Source organism: Neomonachus schauinslandi, chromosome X (assembly GCF_002201575.2).
Source record: "Neomonachus schauinslandi chromosome X, ASM220157v2, whole genome shotgun sequence".
Taxonomy (NCBI): domain Eukaryota; kingdom Metazoa; phylum Chordata; class Mammalia; order Carnivora; family Phocidae; genus Neomonachus; species Neomonachus schauinslandi.
In genome coordinates, this window is record NC_058419.1 from 533,341 (window position 1) to 559,980 (window position 26,640).

Consider the following 26,640-nt stretch of genomic DNA (forward strand, 5'->3'; position numbering starts at 1 on the left):
CCATGGCATAACCACTGCAATCTTAAATCACATGGAAAGTATCATGATCTTTTGCTATTTAATTGAATTATCAGAATGCATCGTGTGTAACCTCAACAGATGGCTGAAGTTACAAATGACATAGAGCCACAATCTTAAACTACTCCTTAGAAACACTTCCATTTAAATCATTAAAACAATTTTACATTTTTGTTAGTTTAATACATGGGTGAGTTTATTTCTGATATGAATAATAAAATCAGAGAGTAAGTATATCAGAGAGACAAATCCTAAAAGAATGATTTTTAAAATCAGCTCTAAAAAGAGATCAAGACCAACTGGTATTAGAATGGCATTAAACACCGAGAAATATGACTGTCTCATAGTCAGAGATGAGAATATGACAAATATGACCAGATTATATTGTTAAATGAGCAAGTATTCATTAAATAAAACATAATAATAATTTTTAAAAGATCAGAAGCAAATATATGGTAAAGTTTCAAAGTAAATTGGACCTTTATTCCATAAAAATAAAAAGGAAACTAAGAAATTGGACTGACCAAAAGATCTTGTTGTTGTCCATAAAAAGATAAGGCACACTATCCTTAAAGAATAATGACAAAGATTTGTATAGAATTTAAAATGTTCTATTACTATATGTACTCAAATTTACATGTTAAAATAAAATCACTCAAATCTGAAAACAAAAGCTGAACTTAACTTGGTCCTTCAAAGGAGAAACAAAGTTCAGCCTCAAAAAAGGAAGAGACCATAAATCAATGGAACAGAATAAAAAATCCAGAAATAAACCCATAACCGTATGGTCAGTTAATCTTCGACAAAGCAGGAAAGAACATCCAATGGGAAAAAGACAGTCTCTTCAACAAATGGTATTGGAAAACTGGACAGTAATGTGCAGAAGAATGAAACTGGACCACATCCTTATACCATAAACAAAAATAAAATCAAAATGGATGTGAGACAGGAAACCATGAAAATCCTAGAGGAGAATACAGGCAGTAACCTCTTTGACATCAGCCATAGCAACTTCTTTCTAGATATGTCTCCTGAGGCAAGGAAAACAAAAGCAAAAATAAATGATTTGGACTTCATCAAAATAAAAAGCTTCTGCACAGCAAAGGAAATAGTCAACAAAACTAAAAGGTAGCCTATGGAATGGGAGAAGATATTTGCAAATGGCATATCTGATAAAGGGTTAGTATCCAAACAATAGCCAAATTATGGAAAGAGCCCAAACGTCATCAACTGATAAATGGATAAAGAAGATGTGGTACGTATATACAATGGAATCTTACTCAGCCATGAAAAAAGAATGAGATCTTGCCATTTGCAATAACGTGGATGGAGCTAGAGAGTATTATGCTAAGCGAAATAAGTCAGAGAAAGACAAATTCCATATGATTTCACTCATATGTGGATTAAGAAACAAAACAAAGGATCAAAAAGGGGGAAAGAGAGAGAGGCAAACCAAGAAACAAACTCTTATTTATAGAGAAGGCACTGATGGTCAGCAGAGGGGAGGTGGGTGGGGGGATGGGTGAACTAGGGGATGGGGATGAAGGAGGGCACTTGTGATGAGCACCAGGTCATGTATGGAAGTGTTGAATCACTATATTGTACACCTGAAACTAATATAACACTCTGTTAACTAACTGGAATTAAAATGAAAACCTAAAATAAATACTGCTATTTATAAGAAAAAAAGAGGTAAGTGTATACTACCCAGTGTCTGAGGATAGGTTTTCTTTTATACAAGCTACAATCTAAGACCACTTCCAAGATCTGTTTTGTCATCAGCAAAGGTGGGACGGTCTTAAGCTAGTCAGGTAAGGAAAATGATACCTTGTGATCTCAGCAAAGTAGGGGACGGTGGATCTGGTTTTTCTAAGTTAGGAAAAATTTTTAAAAGATTAATTAGACTTCCAGGTTGATGAAGACAATGGTAGCTGCCTTGGTTTGTGTCTTTCAATATAAATAACAAAAATTCTAAATGGCACTAAAACCACGGGGGGAAGCATAACTTAAAGCAGAAAAATCCCCAAACATCAATATAACTATAAGTTTTTAAAAAATACCAAATTCCAGGAAGTACTCTGTCACATTCATGCTGCACCACAAACTTCTGTAATGAGCAACGCAGGCTGATAAAAACTGTAGGAAATAAGGAAGTTAGTCATGGGCCTAGGGTTAATCTAAAATCATTGAAAGAAAGAGTAAGTCTAACTCAAGTATAAAAATATGTTTTAAAATGTCCTGGTAGGCCAGAACACAGAGTAAAAGGAATCTGAAGTAGCAGTCTTCAAAAAGTATGGCTTCTAGGGAAAAAATACAAGACATAAAAAGAAGTGAGAAGTAACTTTTGGTAAATCTATAGAGTTAGTACCAAAAAAATCAGAAAACAAGATCCAACATACCTCAACTGATAAACATCTCCTTACAGAGAACAACTATGAAGCAGAAAAAAAACCTGTAAGACAACATTCCAAACTGAATTTAAAAACATGCAGACAAATATTTGGGGATATGAAAAAAATCACCTGGATTCAGACTTTCAAAATAAATCAAGAAAAAAACGAGAAAATTGATCAAACTAGAAAATAAATGGAAGAAAGAGACAAAATTATCTCAGAAGTGAAGATAAATTACAAGGTTGCAAAGAGAAAATAGACTGAAGAAAATTTAATAAGGTGCATTGAAAAAGGCAGAAAAAATAACTGAGAGAATGAAAATAAAACCAAGAAGAAAGTAAAAAGGATCAGAAAGAAATTGGTGAATTGAAAGAGAAGCAAAGGAATAGCAATGTGTAATTGGAATTACTGGGGAAGAAAAACAAAACAATGTAACAGAGCTAATATTTAAAAGATTTAAACCTATAATCCAAGAAAAATTTCCAAAGTGAAAGACTTTAGTCTACACATTGAAAGGTCCCACTAGGTTTCTGGGAAAATAAACCAAAATGATTAACTCCAAGACATATCCTAGTAAAATTATTAGACATGAAAGATAAGATATATCCTCTAAGCCTCTAGGCAAAATGATGAAATAATCCATGAAGTCAAATTAATTAAACTGAATCAGGCTTTCCAAAAGCAACATATAAGGCAAGGCAATGAAGCAGCATTTTCAAGAAATGCTTTTTCTTTTTCAAAGAAAAAAGTGTGAACCAAGGATTTCACATCCAATGAAGCTAGTTTCAAATATCAAGGTTATAGAAAAAGAAAAAAATTTTAAACAAATCAGAACCTGAAAAATTCTGTGCCAAACAACTTTAAAGAGGTATAAGTACAATCATTATGCAAACATTACTGTTGGGGGAAGCTATGTTATGGGTAAAAGTATAATTATATAAAAATTAAAAGTTTCAAAAAAGTTTAACTACAGTTTCTGGTCCCAGATGGTGACATAGGAACACCCTGAATTCACCCTCTTCTGCAGAACACACCAAACGATATGTATTTATAGAGCAACTCCTCCTGAAGAAGAACTGATAGCTGATTGAACAGCGTCAGCACAACAAAAGATAGAGAGACCACACAGAGAACAGCAGGAGACAGGGAGACAAAGTAACAAAGGGAACCCCCACCCCTGACACTGTGAACTGCAGTGGGGAGAGAGAGTATTGAGAGACCAGGAGTAGATTTGTCTGCCCTGGGAAACAGAAAAAAAAGCCATGGTTTAAAAGGGCAACTAGAATATAAAGGAACCAGCCCTAGAACTCCACCAAATGGTGAGGGAGCTGCTGGAACTTTCTCTGAGTTGTAGGGGTTGGTGAGCTCCACAGTTTACATTCCCCTCCACCTTAAAAGCACAGACCAGTGCACAGTCTGGGCGCCTTAACTGGTCTGCTGCCTCAGTGAGCCCCTAGCCCCCAGCCCACACCAGCCCCAGCCATCCACAAAAGCAACCCCAGCACTGCACACACCAGAACACCCTGGGTCAGTACTCACCAAGGCAACACAGGCACAAAGCACCCTGTGCAGAGGGAAAAGCAGACTGCCCAGTGAGCAAGGAGCTTGACCCAGGGCTTAATCCCAGGACCCTGGGATCATGACCTGAGCCAAAGGAAGACAGACGCTTAACTGACTGAGCCACCCAGGCGCCCCAAGATAATAGAATTTTTTAAAATGATGATAAGTTAAGGGATCTTAACTCAGACAACATCAAGCAAACAAACATTCACATTATAGGGATCTACTCCTAACTAGTAGAAGCATGAGAAGCATATCAAACAAATCTCAAATGAGAGTCTACTAAATCTCTGACCAGTATTCCTCAAAGGTCTCTAGTTATCAAAAACCAAGAAACTTTGAGAAACAGTCACAGACCAGAGGAGGCTAAGGAGACATGATGACAAAATGTAATGTGGCACCCTAGATGGGATACTGGAAAAGAAAAAGGACATTAGGGAAAATTAGTGAAATTTTAATAAAGCGTGGAATTTAGTTATTAGTGATGTACCAATGTTGTTTCCTTAGTTTTTATTTTAATTCCAGTATAACTAACATACAGTGTTATATTAGCTTCAGGTTATAATATAATGATTCAAAAATTCTATACATTACTCAGTGCTTGCCAAGATAAGTGTACTCTTAATTCCCTTCACATGTTTCAACCATTCCCCCACCCACCTTCCCTCTGGCAAACACAAGTTTGTTCTCTGTAGTTAAGTCTGGTTTTTTTGTCTCTTTCTTTCTTTGTTTTGTTTCTTAAATTCCACACATGAGTGGAATCATATGGTATTTGTCTTTCTCTGACTGACTTATTTCACTTAGCATTATACTCTCTAGATCCATCCATGTCATTGTAAATGGCAAGATCTCATCCTTTATTATGGCTGAGTAATATTCCATTATATATATATTTATATACATACACACACATACCACCTGTTCTTTATCCATTCCTCTATCAATGGACACTTGGGTCATTTCCATATCTTGGCTGTTGTAAATAGTGCTGCAATAAACATGGGGGTGCATGTAACTTTTCAAATTAGCGTTTTCATTTTCTTTGGGTAAATACCCAGTAGTGAATTACTGGATCATATTGTAGTTCTATTTTTAATTTTTTGAGAAACCTCCATACTGTTTTTCACAGAAGCTACACCACTTTGCATTCCCACCAACATTGCACAAGTGTTTCTTTTTCTCCATATTCTTGCCAACACTTCTTATTTCTTGTGTTTTTAATTTCAGCCATTCTGAAAGAACCACCAAAGACCCTAAATAGCCAAATCAACCTTGAAAAAGAAAAGCAAAGCTGGAGGCATCCCAATTCTGGACTTCAAGTTATATTACAAAGCTTTAGTGATCAAAACATTATGGTATTGGCAGAAAAATAGACACACAGATCAATAGAACAGAATAGAAAACCCAGGAATGAACGCACAACTATATGGTCAATATTCAACAAAGCAGGAAAGAATATCCAATGGGAAAAAGACAGTCTCTTCAACAAATGGTGTTAGGAAAACTGGATAGAAACATGCAAAAGAATGAAACTGGGCCACTTTCTTATACCATACATAAAAAGAAATTAAAATGGATTAAAGGCCTAAATGTGAGACCTGAAACCATCAAAATCCTAGAGGAGAACACAGGCAGTAACCTCTTTGACATCAGCCATAGAAACTTCTTTCTAGATATGTTTCCTGAGGCAAGGAAAACAAAAGCAAAAATGAACTATTGGGACTTCATCAAGATAAAAAGCTTCTGCATGGCAAAGGAAACAATCAACAAAACGAAAAGGCAACCCTCAGAACGGGAAAAGATATTTGCAAATGACATGTCTGATAAAGGGTTAGTATCCAAAATATATAAAGAACTTATAAAACTGAATACCAAAAAAACAAATAATCCAGTTTAAAAATGGGCAGAAGACATGAACAGACACAAGGAATAGAGGAATAAAAAATCCCATAAGATATATAGAAAAGGAAAAATTAAATTAAATGACACATGCAAATCCAAGTATAAAAATGATTACAATAACAAAATCTAATAAAAAAGCAAAGATTGTGAGAGTGGATTTTTAAAAATGATACAACTATATATACAGTAGAAATGCTTAATAACCCACAATACAAACTGATTGAAAGTAAAAAAAAAAATGGCAAAAGATGTATCACACACTTCACAACACATTTTGAGTAAGTTAGTACAAAGGCTCAGTGGGCCAACTGGTGGGGCACCAGCTTGTAATGGGTTCCACAGCTAGGGCATCACTGGATCTCACCTTTGTGCAGCCAGAAACAGATGAAGGCACTATTGTCCTCTTCAAAGATGCAGCCCACTATTTGCTTGTTGGTGATAGATGGGACTAAATTAGGGTCTTCTTTGGTGCCTGAAGTTGCCTGTGGGGCTAGCATATTTATGGGTCTAGCCCCTTCCATGCAGTCATCATGACCTCTCCAGCCCAGCTGCCTGCTCGTCTCAGTAGGAACACCACCTGCAGATGCCATGAAGTGCACCATGGTGACTCCACTGAGGTCCTGCATGGCCAGCACTCCAATTCCACGAAGTAACCTTGAAGCCATCACATCCACCACAAACAGCCTCTGTTGTATTTTTATACACTTGCAATGAACAATCTGAAAATAAAATTAAGAAAACAACTCCATTCACAATAGCATCAAAAAGAATAAAATACTTAGAAATAACTTAACAAAAGAAGTGTAAGACTTGTAAACTGAAAACTAAGAAACATTGTTAAAAGAAATTTTAAAAGACCTACATATATGGAAAAACATCCTATGTTCAAGCATTAGGAGACTTAATTTAATTTTATTTTATTTTATTAAGATGAATATACTCCTCAAATTGATCTATAAATTTAATAAAATCTCAATCAATATCCCAGCTGCCTCATTTGCAGAAATTGACAAGCTGATCTTAAAATTCATATGGAATTAGAAGAGGCCCCAGATAACCAAAACAATCTTGGAAAAGAACACAGGAGGAGGACTCACACTTCCTGATTTCAAAACTTACTACAAAGCTACAATAATCAAGACAATGTGTTACTGGCATAAGACTAGACATACAAACCAATGGAATAAAATTGAGAGTCCAGAAATAAACCCATAGTCTATGGTCAATTGATTTTCAACAAGAGTGCCAAAATCATTCAATGGGGAAAGAATATCCTCTCCCAACAAATGGTGCTTGGACAACTAGATATCCATACATAAAAGAATTAAGTTGGATCCCTACCTCTAGCATATTTAAAAATTAACTCGAAATAGAGCATAGACCTAAATGTATGAGTTAAAACTACAAAAATCTTAGAAGAAAGCCTAGGAGTGAATCTTCATGACGTTGGATTTGGCAAAGTACTCTTAGACATGACACCAGAAGCATGAGCAACAAAAGGGAAAAAAAGATAATTTCTATTTCATCAAAATTTAAAACTCTGTGCTTCAAAAGACACCTTCAAGAAAGTGCAAAAAGGGTACACAGAGTTCAGAGTATGAAGTTTCTGCGGGCTACATGGGTAGGAATTGGCTGGTTGTATTTAGAGGGACTATCAATGGACACCCAAAAGGACATTCAACCCCCAAAGCGGCAGCCAATGATACATATCTGCAGAGAATGTCACCCAGAAAATGAAATAAAATCCAGGGATCCAATCAGATGCAGAGAATGTGGATACAGAATAATGTACAAGAAAAGGACTAAAAGATTGGTGGTTTTTGATGCTCAATGAAACATGGAATTCAGAGGATTATCTTCATTTGTACTTGGATTTGCTGTTAATGTTGTATAGCTTTTGATTAGTGTACATACCTTTACAAATACAAATAACATTTCATTTTAAAATCCATCTTGTATTTAGATATCTATTTAATAGTTTCTATAAAGAAAAGTTTTTTGTTCAATTACATGATTTATAATTTACTTTTATTGTATATGTAATCTGACACAGAGTGAAACTTCCAAGTGCTTCCCTAAACCACTCTTTTAATTAAGGCCTAGAATCTTTTGGGATTCTTGTTAAAAATGAAGTTTTCTAGGGCCCTGTAAGGTCTGAGTAAGTAAGTTCCTTGGGAACTACTGTTTTACATCACCAACTTTGTAAACTCTCCAGCATCATTTTGTATTGAGTATACGAATGTACTTAGCATGCATGCATTATTTTGAGTTAAATTTTTCATTTAAAAAAAAAGAGTACACAGAGTGGGAGAAATACTTACAAATCATATATGTGATAAAGGACTTGTACGTAGAATATATAAAGAATTCTTACAACTCAATAATAAAAAGACAAATAACCGAGTTTAAAAGTGGGGAAAGGATCTGAGTCTACATTTCTTCAAGGAAGATACACAAGTGGCCAATAAGAATGTAAAAATATGCACATTGTCATTAGTCTTCAGGGAAATGCAAATCAAAACCACAATGAGCTATACCGCTTCACACCCACTAGGATGTCTAGAGTCAAAAAGTCAGAAAATAACAAGTGTTGGAGAAGAAACAGAGCAATAAGAACCCTCATACATTGCAGCCACTATGGAAAACAGTCTGGCATTACCTCAAAGCATTCAACATTCAGTCACCACTGAACTCAGAAATTCCACTCCTAGGTTCAAAGCCAAAAGAGTTCAAACATGTGTTCAGACAGACATTTGTAAACAAATGATCAGAGCAGCATTATTTATAATAGCCAAACGGTAGAAACAACCCAAATGTCCATCAATAGATAAATGGATTACCAAAATGGTACATCCACACAGTGGAATATTACTCAGTCATAAAAATGAATGTGGATGAACCTTTAAAACATTATAGTAAGTGAAAAAAGCCAGTTATAAAGCCAGAAAAATTTTCTATGAAAAGAAGCCACATATTGTATAATTCCCTTTGTATGAAATGTCCCAAATAAGGAAATCTATAGAGACAGAAAGTAGATTAGTGGTTGCCTAGGGCTAGGAGGGAAGGATGATAGAGGGGGGATGGGCTAAAAGGTAGGGGTCCGTTTTGGGGATGATGAAAATATTTTAAAATTGACTGTGGTGAGGATTGCACAACTCTGTGACTATACTAAAAACCATTGAATTGTACACTTCAAATGAGCAAATAGTATGGTATGTGAATTATATATCAATAAAACTGTTTTTTAATTTAGTAAGGCAATGATAAGGGATTATATTTTTAAAAAAAAAGAACAAAGGATTCGGAGAGGCCATTCCCAGAAGAGGAAACACAAATGGTCAATGCACAAGAAATGGTATTGACCTCATTAGTAGTCAGGGAAATGTAAAACAAAGCAATGAGCACGTTTTTATTTAACTACATCAGACTGGCAAGAATTCAGAAAGACTGTAACACGATGCTTGAAAAAAATGTGAAGAAATGGCCTTTTCACATATTGCTAAGTAGAATTTACATTGCTAAGTATTTTTACAATGTATAATGCCCAAATCCATTACATTTAAAATGTTCATACTCTTTGACTTCCCGGTCCGCTTTGAAAGACTCTATCTCACACAAATAACATATGTGTGACTATACTTAGAATCATTATTGCAGCATTGTCATGGTAAAAGGAAAATGAGTTGGAAATGGAGGATGTCTATGATTCTTTATTAATTGCAAAAAACAAATGCCAGAATAATGGTCCAATTTGATCCAATCTTTGTAAAATCAAACAGCAATAAATTTTTATGTGTATATATATTTGCATGGCAATACACATGAAAGAATATATCCCAAGCTGTTAATATCTTGGGGAGGGAGGGGTCAGATAATTATGGATCTACCTTTTTGTGTACATTTTGGATTGTTTTGCTAGTTTTAATGAAAAGGTATTACTTTCGCTATTTGGAGATAGAGAAAAAAAATTAAGAAGAGGCGGTGGGTGGAGGAATGAGAAAGGAAAGGAAGGCGCTGTATTTTTTTTCCGCGGCTGTTTCTGTGTGCGCTCCTTTTACAGACAGTGTGGCAGCCCCGGGCGTCGCGTCTACGCGCGGGATTACAGTAACTCGGTTGTCAGTGATGAGTCAGAGTGCGTGGTGCTGATGCTGCTGCCATTTCATCACCTCTGCGAGCGCAGCATCCATTCCTTCGCTCTCCCTGCGCCTGGGCCTACCTCGCCTCAGGCTCCCAGGCCAGCGATGTGCTCGCTGCCGATCTAGATCCGGACCAAGCCACGCTCTCCGAGGCCTCGGCTGGGCGCCCCTCTCGCCGCCCACGGCCGGCCCGGGCCAAGGAGACCTGCTGATCCCCGGCCATGGAGGCCATCTGGCTATACCAGTTCCGGCTCATTGTCATCGGGGATTCCACGGTGGGCAAGTCCTGTCTGATCCGCCGCTTCACCGAAGGCCGCTTTGCCCAGGTTTCGGACCCCACTGTGGGAGTGGATTTTTTCTCCCGTCTGGTGGAGATCGAGCCAGGAAAACGCATCAAGCTCCAGATCTGGGATACCGCGGGTCAAGAAAGGTTCAGGTGGGAGCGCAGCCGGGGCCGCGAGCAGTGGGAGGGTCTTCGCGGCTTGAACAACCCCTGGGGAAAGAGGACTTCCTGGTCCTGGTCGCGGCCCCATAGGGACGATACCAAGGGTCTGGGGATTTCTGCTCAAGCCCACCTTCAGCTAGCCGGGAGTTCAGTGCAGGGTAAGAAGCACCCTGGCAGGGAGGGCCAGTCGATAATACGTATTGCTTGCACAATTCCACCAATCTGCCCCTTGGTGGCTAATAAACTAGCTGGAATTGATCACGGTAAATTATCAATCTCAGTCCTTATGCTATATTACTTTCAAAAACGTTTGCAGGTCATCCTAACATAACTGACAGGTATAGACAGATGATATACAGAGATAGCTACTTATAGACATAGATACAGATATAGATATATAGAGATACACATAATTATATGAAATAGATACTGATGATTGATTCCTTCTTGCAACCAGCACACATTCAGAGATCATCCACTGCATGCCAGGCGCTGGGCTTGTTTCTGGGGAAACAGCCCGAGGAAACACACAAGAGGATGCCTTGTAAACAAAACAGACACAGGCCCTTCCCTCTTAGAACTTTGGTGCTGGCATAGTGGGAGGAAATACATAATCAGCAATTATACAAAAGAGTGTCTTGTTCATATTTGTATGCCCACTCCCTACTATAACGCTCAGCATATAATGAGTAACCAATGAACAGGTTTAATTTTCTCCTACAACCCTTTGTCTTTCCTTTGTAGTATGCATCATGTGTAATTATATGTCTGAACACAGAAAAGGCTACCTGGAGAAGATGACTACCCAAGCAAAGACAGGAAAAGCCCAGGGACAGAAAACAGCATGTATTAAGACAAGTGAGAGAGAGCAGTGTACACAGAAAACTTTGAGAGAACAATTTGAGCTAAAGTCACATAAGGCAGCAGGAACTAGATCAAAAGGACTCAATAGCCTTTATTCATTTTCAAATACGTCTATGATTATTTATTCATTTATTGAACACTAATTGAGCATAGGAAATACTGGTTAGGTAGTCGAAGAAGAGTAGAGAGAAGAGTTTACTACAAACTTATCTCCACCCCACCCCACCCCACCCCCAACTTCCACAAACAATACTTGTGACAAATATCCTTGTACAGGTTCACTTTGAATTGATTACATTTCTCATATTAGAAGTGAAAAAAGGTGTCTTTTATATGTTTACTGGAATCTCTTTCTGTATGAAAAGCCTTTTCATATCTACCGCTTATTATTTATTGGGTGATATTGATTTGAAAGTTTTTTATAGATTATTATCCTTTTCTGTCATATATGTTATAAAATATTCTCCTGGTTTGTCATTTGTCTTTGAACTTTAAGAAAATTTTTTGATGAATGGAAGTTTTAATTTTTATGTAGCCCTATATTGTGTTTAGAAAGGGCTTTGTTACTTTCTAAATACTCACAAACCATTAATATAATAATGTCTTTTAGAGTTTTGACAGGGATCTACAGCTTGCTCACCAATTTCCTGAACCAAGTTGTTCACGAATCAAAACCTTTGTTCGTGTTGAATTTTCTGATTACACCTACCATTCTCCATGACCCTTTAAACATAAGAGAATTAGAAATGCTTCCAGTCTCCAGGGCTGATTTGCCTGGTTCTGGAGACTTGAACTCATTTGTAACATTTGTTCTTACTATCATCTAGCTTGGACTGTAGTTCCCTGGACAATGTTTGTTCTCTTATCACTGGGCCATTTGTCCTAAGCCTTAAGCTATCGAGTCCCTCATTGTTTATCTTTTTCATCGAAGGAGACACAAAACCTAAAAAGAGACATAGATCAAAAAGCCCAGTAGTCTAAAACAAGTGATTGTAGAGGCAAATAGTTCGACACCCTCTAATAAGCTCTAATATGCTCTAAGTAAAGCACCCTAACATATGTATGCTCCTCAACTCAAGAAGTTAAAATATTGGACGTTTCTTGTTTAAGTACAGCAAAGGTTAGGTTTTAGAAATATTCCAGGTACACCGCTTTAAATAAGTTGTATCATTTTAAGGGGAAATTTTTGCTATTTGGGCAGTTTTTCCCAGTGGTAGCTCCTGAGTCAGCCTCTCTGAAATGTGTCAGGAAATAGGGCTGACAGGCACTCTGCTCGACACCTTCGCAGACCATTCTTATTTTTCCCATTTCTACATAGCCTAGAAAATAAAAAACAAAATGTGTTTCTCCTCAGAGAAGAGATGGAGGACCCCCTTAGAGTTAAAGAAGAAGTGATAAATGGGAAAAAATGGAGTATATTGCAACATACGTATATATACTCATAAACATTTTCTGTCATCTATCATAAATTCACTTCTAATCTTTTTAAATTTTCTTTCAACTGCTAGAATTTATCATGAGCTCTCCAGGTCAGAGAACATTTTAACATTCATTATTTCACTTTTCTTCATAATAACCTGTGACTTTGGTATCCCATTTTGCCAGGGTGGGAGAGTGAGCCGTAGTTCTACCTGAATCAAGGGAAAATGCCTGTAAGGCCATGAGCATTCTTTTCCAGAAGATGCTATCTCTTAGTTTTGCCCAATTAAAATTCATGTGTTATTATTATTACAGATGACATTTGCATTCCATTGTTTAAAAAAAAGAAAATCATCTTTACTAAAGGACTGTGTCAGTAACCAGACACACTAGAATACACTATCTGAGTTCATCGAAGTACAGGAGTTTGGGCATGGCCTTTATTCTTTACTTCTTTCTTGTGTTTTAGATCCATCACTCGCGCCTACTACAGGAACTCAGTAGGTGGTCTTCTCTTATTTGACATTACCAACCGCAGGTCCTTCCAGAATGTCCATGAGTGGTTAGAAGAGACCAAAGTGCACGTTCAGCCCTACCAAATTGTATTTGTTCTGGTGGGTCACAAGTGTGACCTGGATACACAGAGGCAAGTGACTCGCCACGAGGCAGAGAAACTGGCTGCTGCGTACGGCATGAAGTACATTGAAACGTCAGCCCGAGACGCCATTAATGTGGAGAAAGCCTTCACAGACCTGACAAGAGACATATATGAGCTGGTTAAAAGGGGGGATATTACAATCCAGGAGGGATGGGAAGGGGTGAAGAGTGGATTTGTACCAAATGTGGTTCACTCTTCAGAAGAGGTTGTCAAATCAGAAAGGAGATGTTTGTGCTAGTCAGCTGTTTTATTTCCAAAACATGCTCTCCCACCTGAACTTAAAAGTGATCAAAATGAAAAGAATCCCTGCGTGACTGAATGGACTCAACCTCCATTTTACATACAAGTGAGCCTCCTTCTCAAGGGGTTTCTGACAGGCTGTGGGTGGGTGGATGTGGGAGCCTGGGTGCTGTGACTGAGGGACTGAATTACTGATATGGGCCAGGCAGTGTTTGTGGCCCATTCTGGGCAGTGGCTGCTCCATGTGCCCTTTGTGGATCACATGTCAAGGGGCTGAGGTTTGGGGAGCTAGGCTCCAGAAAAATACACCCACAGACAGAATAACTATTTGTTGGTGTTCCAGCTCATTCATAGGTCACAAACATAAAGATATATGTAAAGGGGAAAAAAGTTTCACATTGGAAACAATTCGCAAAACTAAAAATGACTATGAGATCAACTTAATCAGTGAGAATATCCCACACCAAGTGTGTGTGCTGGGTTTCGTTGTAAAGGACCGATTGGCTTCTAAACAGCTCATCCGTAGAATGAGGGGCATGGACCAGCTATTTACTATGACCCTTTCGAGGCCTGCTGTTCTAGTAAAATTGGTGTGACTATGAAAAGGGAGGCCATTACACACTGATGTTATCACATTCCAGAAAATGTACACCCTTGTGATGGAATAACCAACAGTGTGAAAGAAACTGTCCCATGCAAATTACCACATAAGTAGAAGAAACAGTGTAATCCATGCCATACCCTCTGTCCCTTCTGACCATGCCTTGAGTTTCACCTGCCTGACTCTTCAGGTACAGGGACTGCTGAGTACCTGCTCAACAAGAGGCGCTGTGACCCTGCAAACAGTCCCTTGAATTACTTACTGATCATCACAACAGGCCTGTGAGGTTTTCTTCCCCATTTTACAAGAGTAAACTAAGAAGCAGGAGATTCACTTGGCTAAGGGGAAGGTCTCCTGACTCCTAGTTCTTGTTCCACTGCATCATCTTGTGCCTGCTATCAGATGAATGAACTGTTATTAATTTGTTTACTTTGGAAGAGATATGACTGTAAATAAATGTTCTCCACATGTTAGGATATGTTTCCTTATTGCTTACGACTCAGCTATAATCCTGAGGGAACCTGGGGATGAAACAAAAGGTAAAGCCAATTCAGGTATCATTGACAAGAGGGCTTTAAATGAGTAAATAATTGCACAACTCAAAACACATTAAAACTGTGTGGGCTACAAGTGTTCTTATCACTGAAACACAGTGGACATATTATTGAAAGGAACCAAATACAGCAATGGGGAGTGGGATGGGGATAAAATACTCAACTCACAATGACCTTAGCCACCTGTTTGCCATATAACTACACTGGATTCTTGGCTATCCTGGAGAGTCAGCTCTTAATTCTCAGGTGAACAGACATCTAATTGCATCAGAAAATTGAAATGGTTGGCTTAAGCTTCCATTATCTTCTTGAAGAGAGGTCATGCTTTAAATTATTCTTTGGACTGTAGCCAGTTGAGCTAGGCAAAAGCCATACCTTTCACAGTAAGGAAACAATTCTGAATAGTCAGGTTTCTCATATCCATTGTGATAGGAAGGCCTGACAATGGTAAATTGCTTTGACATATAATATTGAACTTCAGTATGAATGTGACTGAATCTGAACGTTTGGGAATTTACTTCAGCCAGAATGAAGCAGCCAAATAATGAAAATTATGGAAACAAACCACCTTGGACCAACCTGCAGCATCAACTACAAGTGAACCAATCATCATCTCTACGTTCATTCCACATGACCTGGCTTGGGTGGAGTAATTAAGTTGCCAGCTTTGTGGTTTCAGAAGGCAAATAAAAGATGGTAAATGGGTTTAAGACAAAGTTTCACCAACTACTATACTTAATTATATTAAGAAGATTCTGAAAGCAAGATTATCCAGTGGATAAATGAGTTGAGTGGATTCTGTCAGTTCAAAAAAAAAAAAAAAAAGGATAGAAACAAAACTTTACAGTTTTCTTGTCTAAAATACATTATATGTATACTGTTCTCATTCCTTGCATTTTTTTAGGCAGGTTTAAAAATACTCAGCACAGGATCCAGCAAAGGTGGCTGAGCTTAATTGCTTAAACAAGTTCTAGAAATTTTAAAAATCATTTTAGTAGAATTCAGTGCTGTTGTCACTGCAATAAGTGGGTTTTAGAAAATAAGTGTGAAAAAATCAGGTGTTAATACAATACTAAGGATAAAGCTTTAGAAGCTATTTTACTACATAGGTAAAAGAAAAGATCAACTAACTTGTAACAAAGACCACAACTGCATGTTGGATTAGATTGTCTCCTATTCCAGAATAAAATGTACTGTAAACTTTTCCTCACTTTGTTGTGCATTGTAATGAAATGTGGAAAAATGTTTTCTTTAGCTGTATGTGAATGAGAATTTGCTTGTATTTAGTAAAATGGTTGATTATGTGACTGTGAGATTTCACGTGTGTGTTGTAGCTATTTCCACTATGCAAACAGTATTCACCAGCATCTCAAAGCTAGAACAAGAATATGATTTTTGAAAGATAGAATCATCACGTTGAAAGTCACAAAGGCCTCACTACTGCCTGAGAATCCCATGCCACTTCTGGAAAACTTGGTTCTATCAAGCCTAAAGTTGAATGACTGCAATTTTTGGTCAACAATCTTAATTATGACACCGGGTAGCTGATCACAACTATTGTCATCCCTGGAATGTCTTCTGTTCCCCCAGGCTTAATTGTCTCAGCTTTTTCAGGTCCTACTATATGGCATGATTTTTTTGTCAGGATCCCTTGGAGTGTGGGGCCCAGATTAGAACACAACAGTTCAGAAGTGCCTGGGGTTTATAGTACATATTTAGGGGAGAGGAAAAAAGGGAAAGATGTTTGATTCTAAGTCTGGGCATAGGAAGGCTGAATTCCGCACAGCTTTATCATTTTTATAGTCATGAGTGAAGGAGGGAGGGAGGAAGGAAGGAAGGTAGAAAGGAAAGCCACCCATGTGACAGCATTTAATATAGTTTATCATTCCATTCTCCTTAAAACCCTCCCTAAAACCCCCAGGGCCTGATCATCTTTTCTTCAGTGAATTTCTTTGGTGACTATTCAGTCCCATGGCTGTAAATACCACATATAAGCCAATGAGTCCTGAATTTATATCTCCAGCTTGTCTCTTTCCCATGGACTCCAGACCTTTATAACCAACTGCCTACCCAACATCTCCATTTGAATGTGTGTTAGGCATCAGAAATTTAACATGTCCCAAACCAAGTTAATTTTCCTCCCCAAATTTGTTTCTCCCATAACCTTTACTTCCTCAGTAAATGGCAACTTTGTCCTTCTGTGTACTTTTGCCAAAAACCTTGGAGTCATCCTTGACTCCTCTCTTTCATAGTCTACATTTGATGTATCTGGTTACGCTGGCTCTGCCTTAAAAGTAACCAGAATTTCTTTGGTGAGATGTTGAAATGTTCTTCAAATGCACCAAGCACATTCACACCTCAGGGCCTTTGTACTTGCTCCTTACTGTATCTGGAATTCTCTTTCCTGAGATAACTGTCTGGATTTATCCCTCACCTCCATGAAGTTCTGAAACCAACAGCCTCCAAAATCTGCAAGCAGCTTCCCAATTCTAGAGAAGATGTGGCTCCAGAAGCTGTTCTTGACAGTTCAACATAGAGTATAATTCTTTAGTCTTCCTGGGGAACAACAAAGTTGCACATGTCCAGTAAAGGGCAAAGAAACTTACTTAGAAGGAGAGAATGGAAAACCTGGAGAGTCTAGTTTCACAAGAAGGAGTGGACAGTGGTATCATAATGTAGCAGTGGATTCAGAAAGATTATGGCTAAAATATATCCATAGGATTCAAGGGAGCAGGAAGTCATGAGTGACCTGTCAGCACAGCATTGGTGGAATGATTTCTGCCTACACCAAGCTCCTTAGGAAGCTGTTGTTCTCAGTTCTGTTGGAGTTCCAATTCTTTTCTTTTCTTTTTTCAATTCTTTTCTTGCTCTCCATTCTCTCCTCTACCTAGACAATCTTACCTTTGCTCATGACTCCAGTTACTGTCTTTGCATTGAGGACTCCCAAATGGAGGACTCCAGCCCATTCTTCTGAGCATTATAACAATACAGCCAACTTGCCTACTAAACACATACACAAATTCCTTATACTCAACATATCCAATATGAAATCAGTATCTATCAGACTGTGTTCCTTCCACCCCAATCTTTCTCATCTCCATAAATGACACCACCATCCATCCCTTTGTTGAACATACTTAGCAGTTATCCTTAATCCCTCACTTCTCCCCACCCCCCGCCTCCAATATAAGATCCATCATCAAGCATTATCAGCTCTATCTTCAAAATATATCTATCTCCATTGCTATAACCTTCATCCAGGCTACTACCAACTCTTTCCTGAACTACTTCGATATCTTCCTAAGTGCTCACCTTACTTTCTGTTCTTATTCCCAAGATACAACCTTAACATAACTGCCAGAATGGTCCTTTCAAAACAGAAAACAGATCAAGTCATTCCCTTGCTTACAACCCACCAATGGTTTCTCAGCACATTTAACATGGCTACAAGGCCTTGCATGATCTGGCCTCTGCCTACTTCTCCAACTGTGAGTTCCACAAACATAAGAATCTTATTCATCTTGTTCACCATTGTTTCTGCAACCTGTAACATACATATATGCTTGAATAACTAATAAATACTAGAATGAATGGTTGTTTTATTGCCCTGCTTTAATCCAATGACCTTGACTATTACCTCACTTCATAAAATACACACATGGCCCGATTCTGAAGCATGACCAAATTTTATATAGCCTCTAAAACCTCTCTGATTACAAGTTCATGCTTCAGAACCCTGTTTTACACTTCTTTAGGAACCTTCAGGCAATCAACCACTGCCCGCTGCCAGTCTATCAATGCACCCTTTGACTTTGTTTCCCTCCCTCTTTCTCCTGGCTCTTGTGGGGCCTGTCAGCTGCATTCAAGTCATTAGCTCCTAAAGAAAATGATTCTTAAAAGTTTGGTCTATTTCCTTCTAGACTTTTTATTTATTTAATTTTTACTTTTCAAAATGTTATTTACATAGTGGTTAAGGGTATGGATTTTGAGTAAGACCAACATGGGTTCAAATTCTGACTCTACCAGTTAATATATATGTGTTTCAATTTCTCAGTCTCACTTTACACATATATTAAATTGGACAATAATAATATTCACCTCATAGAATTGTTGTGAGGATGAAATGAGATAATCCATATAAAGTACTTAGCACTTGGTAAATGTCACGTAGTAAACATACTCACAAAATGCTTGGGACTTGTTGGGCGCCTGGGTGGCTCAGTTGGTTAGGCGACTGCCTTCGGCTCAGGTCATGATCCTGGAGTCCCGGGATCGAGTCCCGCATTGGGCTCCCTGCTCGGCGGGGAGTCTGCCTCTCCCTCTGACCCTCCCCTCTCTCATGCTCTCTCTCATTCTCTCTCTCCCTCTCTCAAATGAAAGAAAGAAAAAGAAAGAAAGAAAGAAATACAGCGCCTTCCTTTCTCATTCCTCCACCCACCGCCTCTTCTTAATTTTCAGGGTCCTGGTATCTAGCCCCGCATCCAGCTCCCTGCTCAGCGAGGAGCCTGCTTCTCCCTCTGACCCTCCCCCCCGTCATGTGCTCTCTCTCTCTCTCTCAAATAAATAAATAAAATCTTTAAAAAAAAAAAAAAAAAGCTTGGGATTTGTTATATGTTTGCACCTAAATGAATCTTTTTCATACTGTGCTGTTACCTTTTGTACACATATACTACATTTTTTTGTAAATACCTATGAGGGCAGGAACTGTCCATTTTTCCTTATTGTATCTCTATAGTCAGTTAGTGCCTGGTACGTTTGTTGAAGTGATCAGGAAAAGAGCTGACATACTGCAGATGACAGACATAGAAGAAATCTGGATCTTTGAGCTACAGATTTTAACTACCCTTAGAACCACTCTATATTGAGACTCCTTATTCCATAAGATAATAAATCACTTTTTAGTTTATGCCATTTTTTTCCACTTGTAGCTGAAAGTCTCCAAACTGATATAATAGCATTATACTGTATGGACATAGAATAAACTAATTCTCATTGGTCGACATTAGGTTATGCACAATTATTTGCTGCTATAAAGCAATTCTACAATGTATACATATCTTTGTGTGTTTGGCCAATTATGTCAAGTCAAAATCATAAAAGTAGAATTTATGAATCAAAGAATATACACATTTAAAATTTTGATAAAATCAATCAGATTGCTCCTTAGAAAGGTTTTACTGAATGCCCATGAATAGTGTATGATAATGTCTATGATCAGTATTATTTTTTTTAAAGATTTTTATTTATTTCAGAGAGAGAGCACAAGCGGGGCGGGGCAGGGGGGAACAAGGGGTAGAGGGAGAGGGAGAAGTGGACTTCCTGCTGAGCAGAGAGCCTGATGCAGAACTCCATCCTAGGACCCTGGGATCATGACCTGAGCTGAAGGCAGACGCTTAAACAGCTGAGCCACCCAGGCGCCCTATAATGAATATTACTGCCAATCTTTTAACTCTGCAGATCTGAGAGAACATACATTTTAAATTTGCATATATTTGGTTATTGGTTTTCTGTTGCTTGTGGCTGAATACAGTACTAATAAAAAGGTGTTTTTCTTATTAATAAGATTTCCTTACATATGGAAATCAATGCTTTATCCACCACATACGTTACAGTATTTTTTCATGTTGGGGCGCCTGGGTGGCTCAGTCAGTTAAGCGTCTGCCTTCAGCTCAGGTCATGATCCCAGGGTCCCGGGATCGAGTCCTGCATCGGGCTCCCTGCTCAGCAGGGAGTCTGCTTCTCTGTCTCCCTCTGCTGCTCCCCCCACTCGTGCTCTCTCAAATAAATAAAAAATCTTTTAAAAAAACTATTTTTTCATGTTTTTCTGACTTTTTATGGTGTTTGGTAATACAGAAGCCTTTAATATTTAATAGATAACATCATTATTAAATAATTTAATAATCATATTTTACTTATTATTTAATCATTTCACCTGTTGTCTACAAGAAACTGGAAAGTTGTCTCAAAGTTGGGGAACCACGTAGCTGGGGGACAAGGTGCAAAGAAAATGTCTACTGGATTACATTTCATTACTTTTGATTTTAGTACCATGTACCTTATTTTTTTTATATATATAGACTGGTCTCTTGATGCTTTATGGCCAAAGTGTTAGTTTTAGATCAGCCTTCTGCACCCAAATACTAGAAAACCATTTCCCTATGACTTCCTATAACCCATTTAGAGTTCCTTTAGGAATTGATTTATGTATAGGATGTGGAAGTAGGGATAACAACTATTTTTCCCAAATGGCTAGCTACTTACCCCATACTATCCATAGAATACTTCCTTCTTTCTTCAATGGTTGGAAATTTTACTCTTTTCAAATATTAAATTGTTTTTGGACTCCCGTTTTATAGTTCATTAAATTGTTTGCTTATTCTGGCCCTAATACTACATTGTTGTAGCTGGGTAATTCCACAGTATATTTTTATTATCCTTTTCCCTTCAAAATTTTCTTTGATATTCTCATGCAATACAGTAAAACTTAATAAGAAATGTGTCAATGTCTTTACCCATTCATTTGGTGAAAAAGCCAGGCACAGAAAGCAAGCAACTGCATGATCTCATTTATACATGGAATATAAACAACTCAAATACATAGAATGCAGTTATGCAGAATGAATAGGTTGTGGAGATATACTATACAGAATGATGACTGTAGTAGTTATTAATAGTGTATTGAACACTGGAAATTTGCTGAGACTAGATTTTGGGTGCTCACCATGCACACTTATAGGCTTTAGCCATTGTCTGTTTATTCCTAGATATTTTATAATATTTATATATCATAAATGATATTTATATTTTATTTGAATGGGTTTTCTCATTACATGTTCTAATTGGTCATTGCTAGTGTGTAGGAAATCTGTGGATACATGTATGTTTACATCTTGTATCCAGACACCATACTAAACTTTATTACTTCAGTTTTTCAATTGATCTCTTTTGTTTTCTAGGTAGACACTGTAATCTACAAATAATGGTAATTTTCTCTCTTCCTTTCAAATATTTATACTTCATTTCTTCTTGTCTTTTCACACTGGCTAGAATATGGATTAAATGCTTCTAGCATTTTAACCTTAAATTACCTTGATTAGGTTATAGTACTTTTCACTACATTACTATTTTACTAAGACCTTTTACAAAGAATGTATGTTGAGTTTTTCAAATGTCTTTCTTGTACCCATTGAGATAATCAAATGGGTTTTTTCCTTAACCTAGTATTGTAATTAATTATATTAGTAAATCTGTTTATGTTTAACCATATTTCTTAAAAATCTTAGAAAAAACTGCATTTGTTCATGGTACATTTTTAAAACAGCTTGATTTAATTTACTAATATTTTATTAGTAAGTAATATAGATCTTTGCATCTATATTCCAATTTGAGATTGGTTCGTAACAGTATTTCCAAAAACTCCACAGTGACATAAATTTGGAAAACTGTGGATTAAACAAGGCAAAAAGTATTCTGTAGAACTACACTATTCTACATTGGGGCTTTCCAATGGGAGGCAATTTTACACAGCATCTCCTCAATTTACATGACAAAATAACTTATTTTAAGGACTAACAATTCATTGGAAATGTTGATCTTTTGTGCTTTCTGTCAGGTTGTGGCACCATGGTTATTCTGACCTCATGAAATCATGAAATGGATGAAAATCTGTCTTCTTTTTCTATACTCTAGAGTAATTAAATAACAGAGTGATCTGCTGCTTGAAAGTTTGATAGAATTCACCCATAAAAGCTTTTGGTCCAGCATCTATCTTCCTTCCTCCCTCCCTCCCTTCCTTCCAGCATTTATCTAACATCTTCTTTCCTTCCCTTCCTTCCTTCCTTCCAGCATGTATCTATCTTCCTTCCTTCCTTTTTCTTCCTTCTTCCCTTTTTTCTTTCCTTTTTTTTTTTTTTTTTTTTTTGCAGAAGAGGGTGTAGATGTTTAACAATCTTTTCAACTTATTTAACAATCTTTTCAACTTATTTCAGGGTTATGGTTAGATTCAGTTTTAAACCATTAGAGACACTGTTTTATTGGTCACATATATTCATTGTCCTTCCCTGGAATAGGATTATACTTCCCTCCTATGATATAGGCTTGACCATGTGACCATCAGTGTCCTAGCTAGAGGCTTATCCATCAGCCTGGTAAGTATATTTTGGTAATTTATATTTTCCTTGAAAGTTATCCATTACATCTAAATTTTCAAATGCACTGGCATACAGTTGTTGTACTTAGTATAACTTTAAAATCTCTGTATTGGTGCATAGAAACCTCCCATTTGTAATGCTATATGTTTATGTTGTTTTTATAAGTCAGAGTTGTTAGAGGCTTGTGTATTTTTATCAGTATTTTTTTAAGATTTCATTTATTCATTTGACACACACAGAAAGAGAGAGAGAGATAGTGAGAGCGAGCACAAGCAGGGCGAGCGGCAGGCAGAGGGAGAGGGACCTCTATATATAGAGGGAGACTATATATAGTCTATATAATTTTGTATCATGACACATGCAGAGTCACACATGAAAAATTGAAGCTGTATGAAGGCAGTCTGACTATATTTCGTCCCTTTCGTCCTTGCTCAGCAGGGAGCCTGATTATCAGTATTTTCTAAGAACCAGTTCTTGGTTTTATCAATTTTGCTTATTCTGCATTCTAATTTTTTAACTTCTCATGTTATCTACATAAACTTATACTCTGTCTCTTTTCATGTGAGTACTTCTCTGGTATTTCACATGCCAAGTAATTTTTAAGTGTACTCTGAACATTTTGAATATTATGCAATTCTGGGTCTTGTTTAAATTCTATGGAGAATGTTGGTATTTTTGTTTTAGCTGAGAATTTCTCTGGATAAGTTCAGGTCACATGTTCCATCCTGTCCTCTTGTGTGCTGTCATTCCAATGGCAGTTCAGTTTTCAAAGCTTGTACACCACACAGTAGCCAGTCCAGAAACTGGGCAGTGGTCTATCCTTTTGTTCAGTTCTTTGGTATGCTGATTAGGAACACATATGAACCCAGAAGTTTGTAACCAACACTGGGGTCACTTTCCCAAATTCCTCCCTCTTTCCAGGAGGTTCCCAGGGGCTTCCGTTTCCTGTGCTTCAGCCAGAAATCCCAAGCAAGCTGGGACAGAATGGCTTGAGGATGAGATTAGGAAGGGGTGGCAATGATTAGTAATGACAAGGTCTCAGGTGTGACTGCAGGAATAAGTGGTTAAGGAATGCTCTGGGAGGACAAGATTACTGGAGGGGAAAAGATGAGGCAGGAGAGAAACAGTATTACCTTGAGACAGATCATCCTTGACCTTAATTGACGGAGGCAGCAAAGTTAGTGTGTTGGACATTTGGTTTTTTATTCTTTTGAGTTTGGCATCTAGGGCTCATATTTTCATCTGAATTCCCTGTTTTTAAGCTCATTAGCTTCCCATTGCATTAAATCCTAAATAACCTGTAATTCTAGTTTCCATTTTTTTTACCTCAAAGTTATTTCAGTGTTTAAATTTAAAATGTTTCAGATTTATTTGAAACTATTAATGCCTAATTTATCTGAGTTATGACTAGAAAATGTGGCCCAGAGGATTTGCCTGTAAGTGACTGAGAATAGTGTATTAAGACTCCCACTAATGTTTTGATCCATTTTTTCTTGAATTTCTAACACTTTATATATTTTGACATATTAGATACATGTTTACAAAGGTTTCATCTTTGTCATAAATGGTACCCTTTATCAGTGCAACAGGATCTTGTTTTAAATATGTGAAAGTAGAAAAAAAAATTAATTTAAGAAAACAGTAATTGGAACTCCTACTGCAAACTCCCTGGTGACATGATTCTTTGGAACCCAAAATACAGAAATATCAAGCACCAAAATGAAAGATGTTAACAACGGAGAGTTTTTACTCTACTAGAAGGACCAAAATTTGATTCCCTAAAATATCCTTTGTCATCTCAAAGTGTTCAAAACACTTTTTAAAAAATATGTTACTCTGAAATATTTATATTAATTACAATTTCATAGAAATAATTTCTGGGGTGGACATAACCAGTGTTCAGTATTTCGGTATATACCTCCACTTTTAATTACTTAAATATTAGTATTTGTTTTGCCATTATTCAGTACTAGTCTATATAATTTTGTATCATGACACATGCAGAGTCACACATGAAAAATTGGAGCTGTATGAAGGCAGTCTGACTATATTTCGTCCCTTTTAAAAACCCCTCCAAGCTGTATTCTTATATACTTTCAAAATGCCCCTTTCTTTAGTTATTTCTATGGTTGAGCTGTTTTCCCTACCTTTACTGTATCTCAATTTCTCTCAGAACCAGTTTGGACCCCATCTACTTTCAGAAGTTCCTGGTATAGCCAACTTTTACCTGTGGGATAGGTAGAGGGTCAAAAAGGGGGGGGTATGATAGGGAGGAGGGAAGAAAGGAAGGGGTTTCAGGCTTAGTTCCCAGCTTGCCTGCCTCTGTCTATCCCCAAGGCCAAATTCCTTGCTCCTCCTGCATTCTGTCTGTCAGGGTCATCCTTATTGTCTTGGAACTTGATCACTCCTTCCCTAAAATAAAATGTATCCCCACCCACCCACCCACCGAGGCTTCTTTCCCCATCATGAGTCCACTTTTTAACCAAACACTGATGTCAGTGTTTCAGTGTCACAGCAAATAGAATTGTCACTTTGCTCTGGTTCTGCAACTAATAGCTATAGTATAGTTGAAAATTAAATATCTAGGGTGAATTAAAATTGAACTCTTAAGCTCCCTCTGGACTGAAAAGAAATTATTGCCCAATCCAGTCCAGACATGGGCTGAAGAAGCCAAGGATGTGTTTTTTTGTTGTTGTCTGGGGTGTACTGATGAAAAGGAAGAGATTGTTATCTGCCGACTTTTGCTTTTTAATTTTTCTATTTTTTACTCTCTAGAATGCACAGGTTTGATCTGGGGAAAATAAGCCAATTCAGACTAAGATGGGTTTACTCAAGCAGCTAAAAGATCTAGGAGAAATTTCCTATCTGGTCATGGCCTACCTCCAAATAAAGTATCCCCATTGTCACACAACCAACTGAACATAAATTTATTTGAAAACCATGACCAAGAGACATGATCCTTTATAAACAAACTGCTCAGATATACTGTACACACCAGGTCCATCCTTTTTGTTTAATGTGGCTGTAACTAAACCCGGCATCAGACAAGAAGAGCAGTTCTGTAAACATTAACCAAGTTCAAACACTTCATGTCTCAAACTTTCCTCTCACAACTGATCATGTAAGCAGTACTTTCCCTGGATATAGAAGAGAAATATTAATATATAGAAAATATGGTTAATTAGCAGGCACATCAATTCTGTGACACTGACTGTAGTTATAAAACTTCAACATAAAAAGTGTAAGAAAAATCTTATCAACTAGTTTGGCCACAAGATCAAAAAAAACTTACTCTGTAATGAGTTCATAAATAGTTTTGCTAAATTTATGGCACCACTTGGTTTTGGGTCAAGGAGAAAAAAGCTCTCCAATCCATCATATAATTGTAAAACTTTGGAGGCTAGGTGGTGATGTCTTATTTTCACCTAATCCAGACAGAAACGCCTCCATCCGGCCCTTTAAAATACCTTAACTATTACTACCTTTTTTGTAGAGGCAGTCAGTCATTAGCCAGGGGCCTTATAAAAGGAAGTAAGTCACTGTCAAAACCTGGGCCCATAACTATGCAAGATGCAACAGGCTGTGAGCAAAAGGTATTCAAAACCCCTTTCTCCTTCGAGTTTGGGGAACTGACCTTGGATTAGCTTTCTAGCTCGGTTCCTCTGGAAACCTGATGAAAGTGGACCATCAGCTATGTGAC

At 37.5% G+C, this 26,640-nt stretch overlaps 3 protein-coding genes across 3 annotated transcripts; 2 read left to right on the forward strand and 1 right to left on the reverse strand.

Moving 5' to 3' along the window:
- Nucleotides 1–6,181: 6,181 nt before the first annotated feature.
- LOC110574024 (cytochrome c oxidase subunit 5B, mitochondrial-like) lies at nt 6,182–6,538 on the reverse strand. Its single transcript, XM_044911862.1, has one exon. The coding sequence runs from the start codon at nt 6,536–6,538 to the stop codon at nt 6,224–6,226; it is 315 nt and encodes a 104-aa protein (XP_044767797.1). The 3' UTR covers nt 6,182–6,223.
- Nucleotides 6,539–7,530: 992 nt separating this feature from the next.
- Nucleotides 7,531–7,775, forward strand: LOC110574035 (DNA-directed RNA polymerases I, II, and III subunit RPABC4-like). Its single transcript, XM_044911863.1, has one exon. The coding sequence runs from the start codon at nt 7,531–7,533 to the stop codon at nt 7,705–7,707; it is 177 nt and encodes a 58-aa protein (XP_044767798.1). The 3' UTR covers nt 7,708–7,775.
- A 2,455-nt stretch (nt 7,776–10,230) lies between these two features.
- Nucleotides 10,231–13,633, forward strand: RAB39B (RAB39B, member RAS oncogene family). The gene is made up of 2 exons (XM_021682670.1): nt 10,231–10,445; nt 13,207–13,633. The coding sequence occupies exons 1-2, from the start codon at nt 10,231–10,233 to the stop codon at nt 13,631–13,633; spliced, it is 642 nt and encodes a 213-aa protein (XP_021538345.1).
- The last annotated feature ends 13,007 nt before the right edge of the window (nt 13,634–26,640 follow it).

Excerpts from the sequence above, each read along its gene's own strand:
- LOC110574024 (XM_044911862.1), bottom strand. The coding sequence starts at position 6,538 with ATGGCTTCAAGGTTACTTCGTGGAATTGGAGTGCTGGCCATGCAGGAC.
- LOC110574035 (XM_044911863.1), top strand. The coding sequence starts at position 7,531 with ATGGACACCCAAAAGGACATTCAACCCCCAAAGCGGCAGCCAATGATA.
- RAB39B (XM_021682670.1), top strand. The coding sequence starts at position 10,231 with ATGGAGGCCATCTGGCTATACCAGTTCCGGCTCATTGTCATCGGGGAT. Across the intron at positions 10,446-13,206 it reads GCGGGTCAAGAAAGGTTCAG|ATCCATCACTCGCGCCTACT; the intron begins GTGGGAGCGCAG and ends CTTGTGTTTTAG.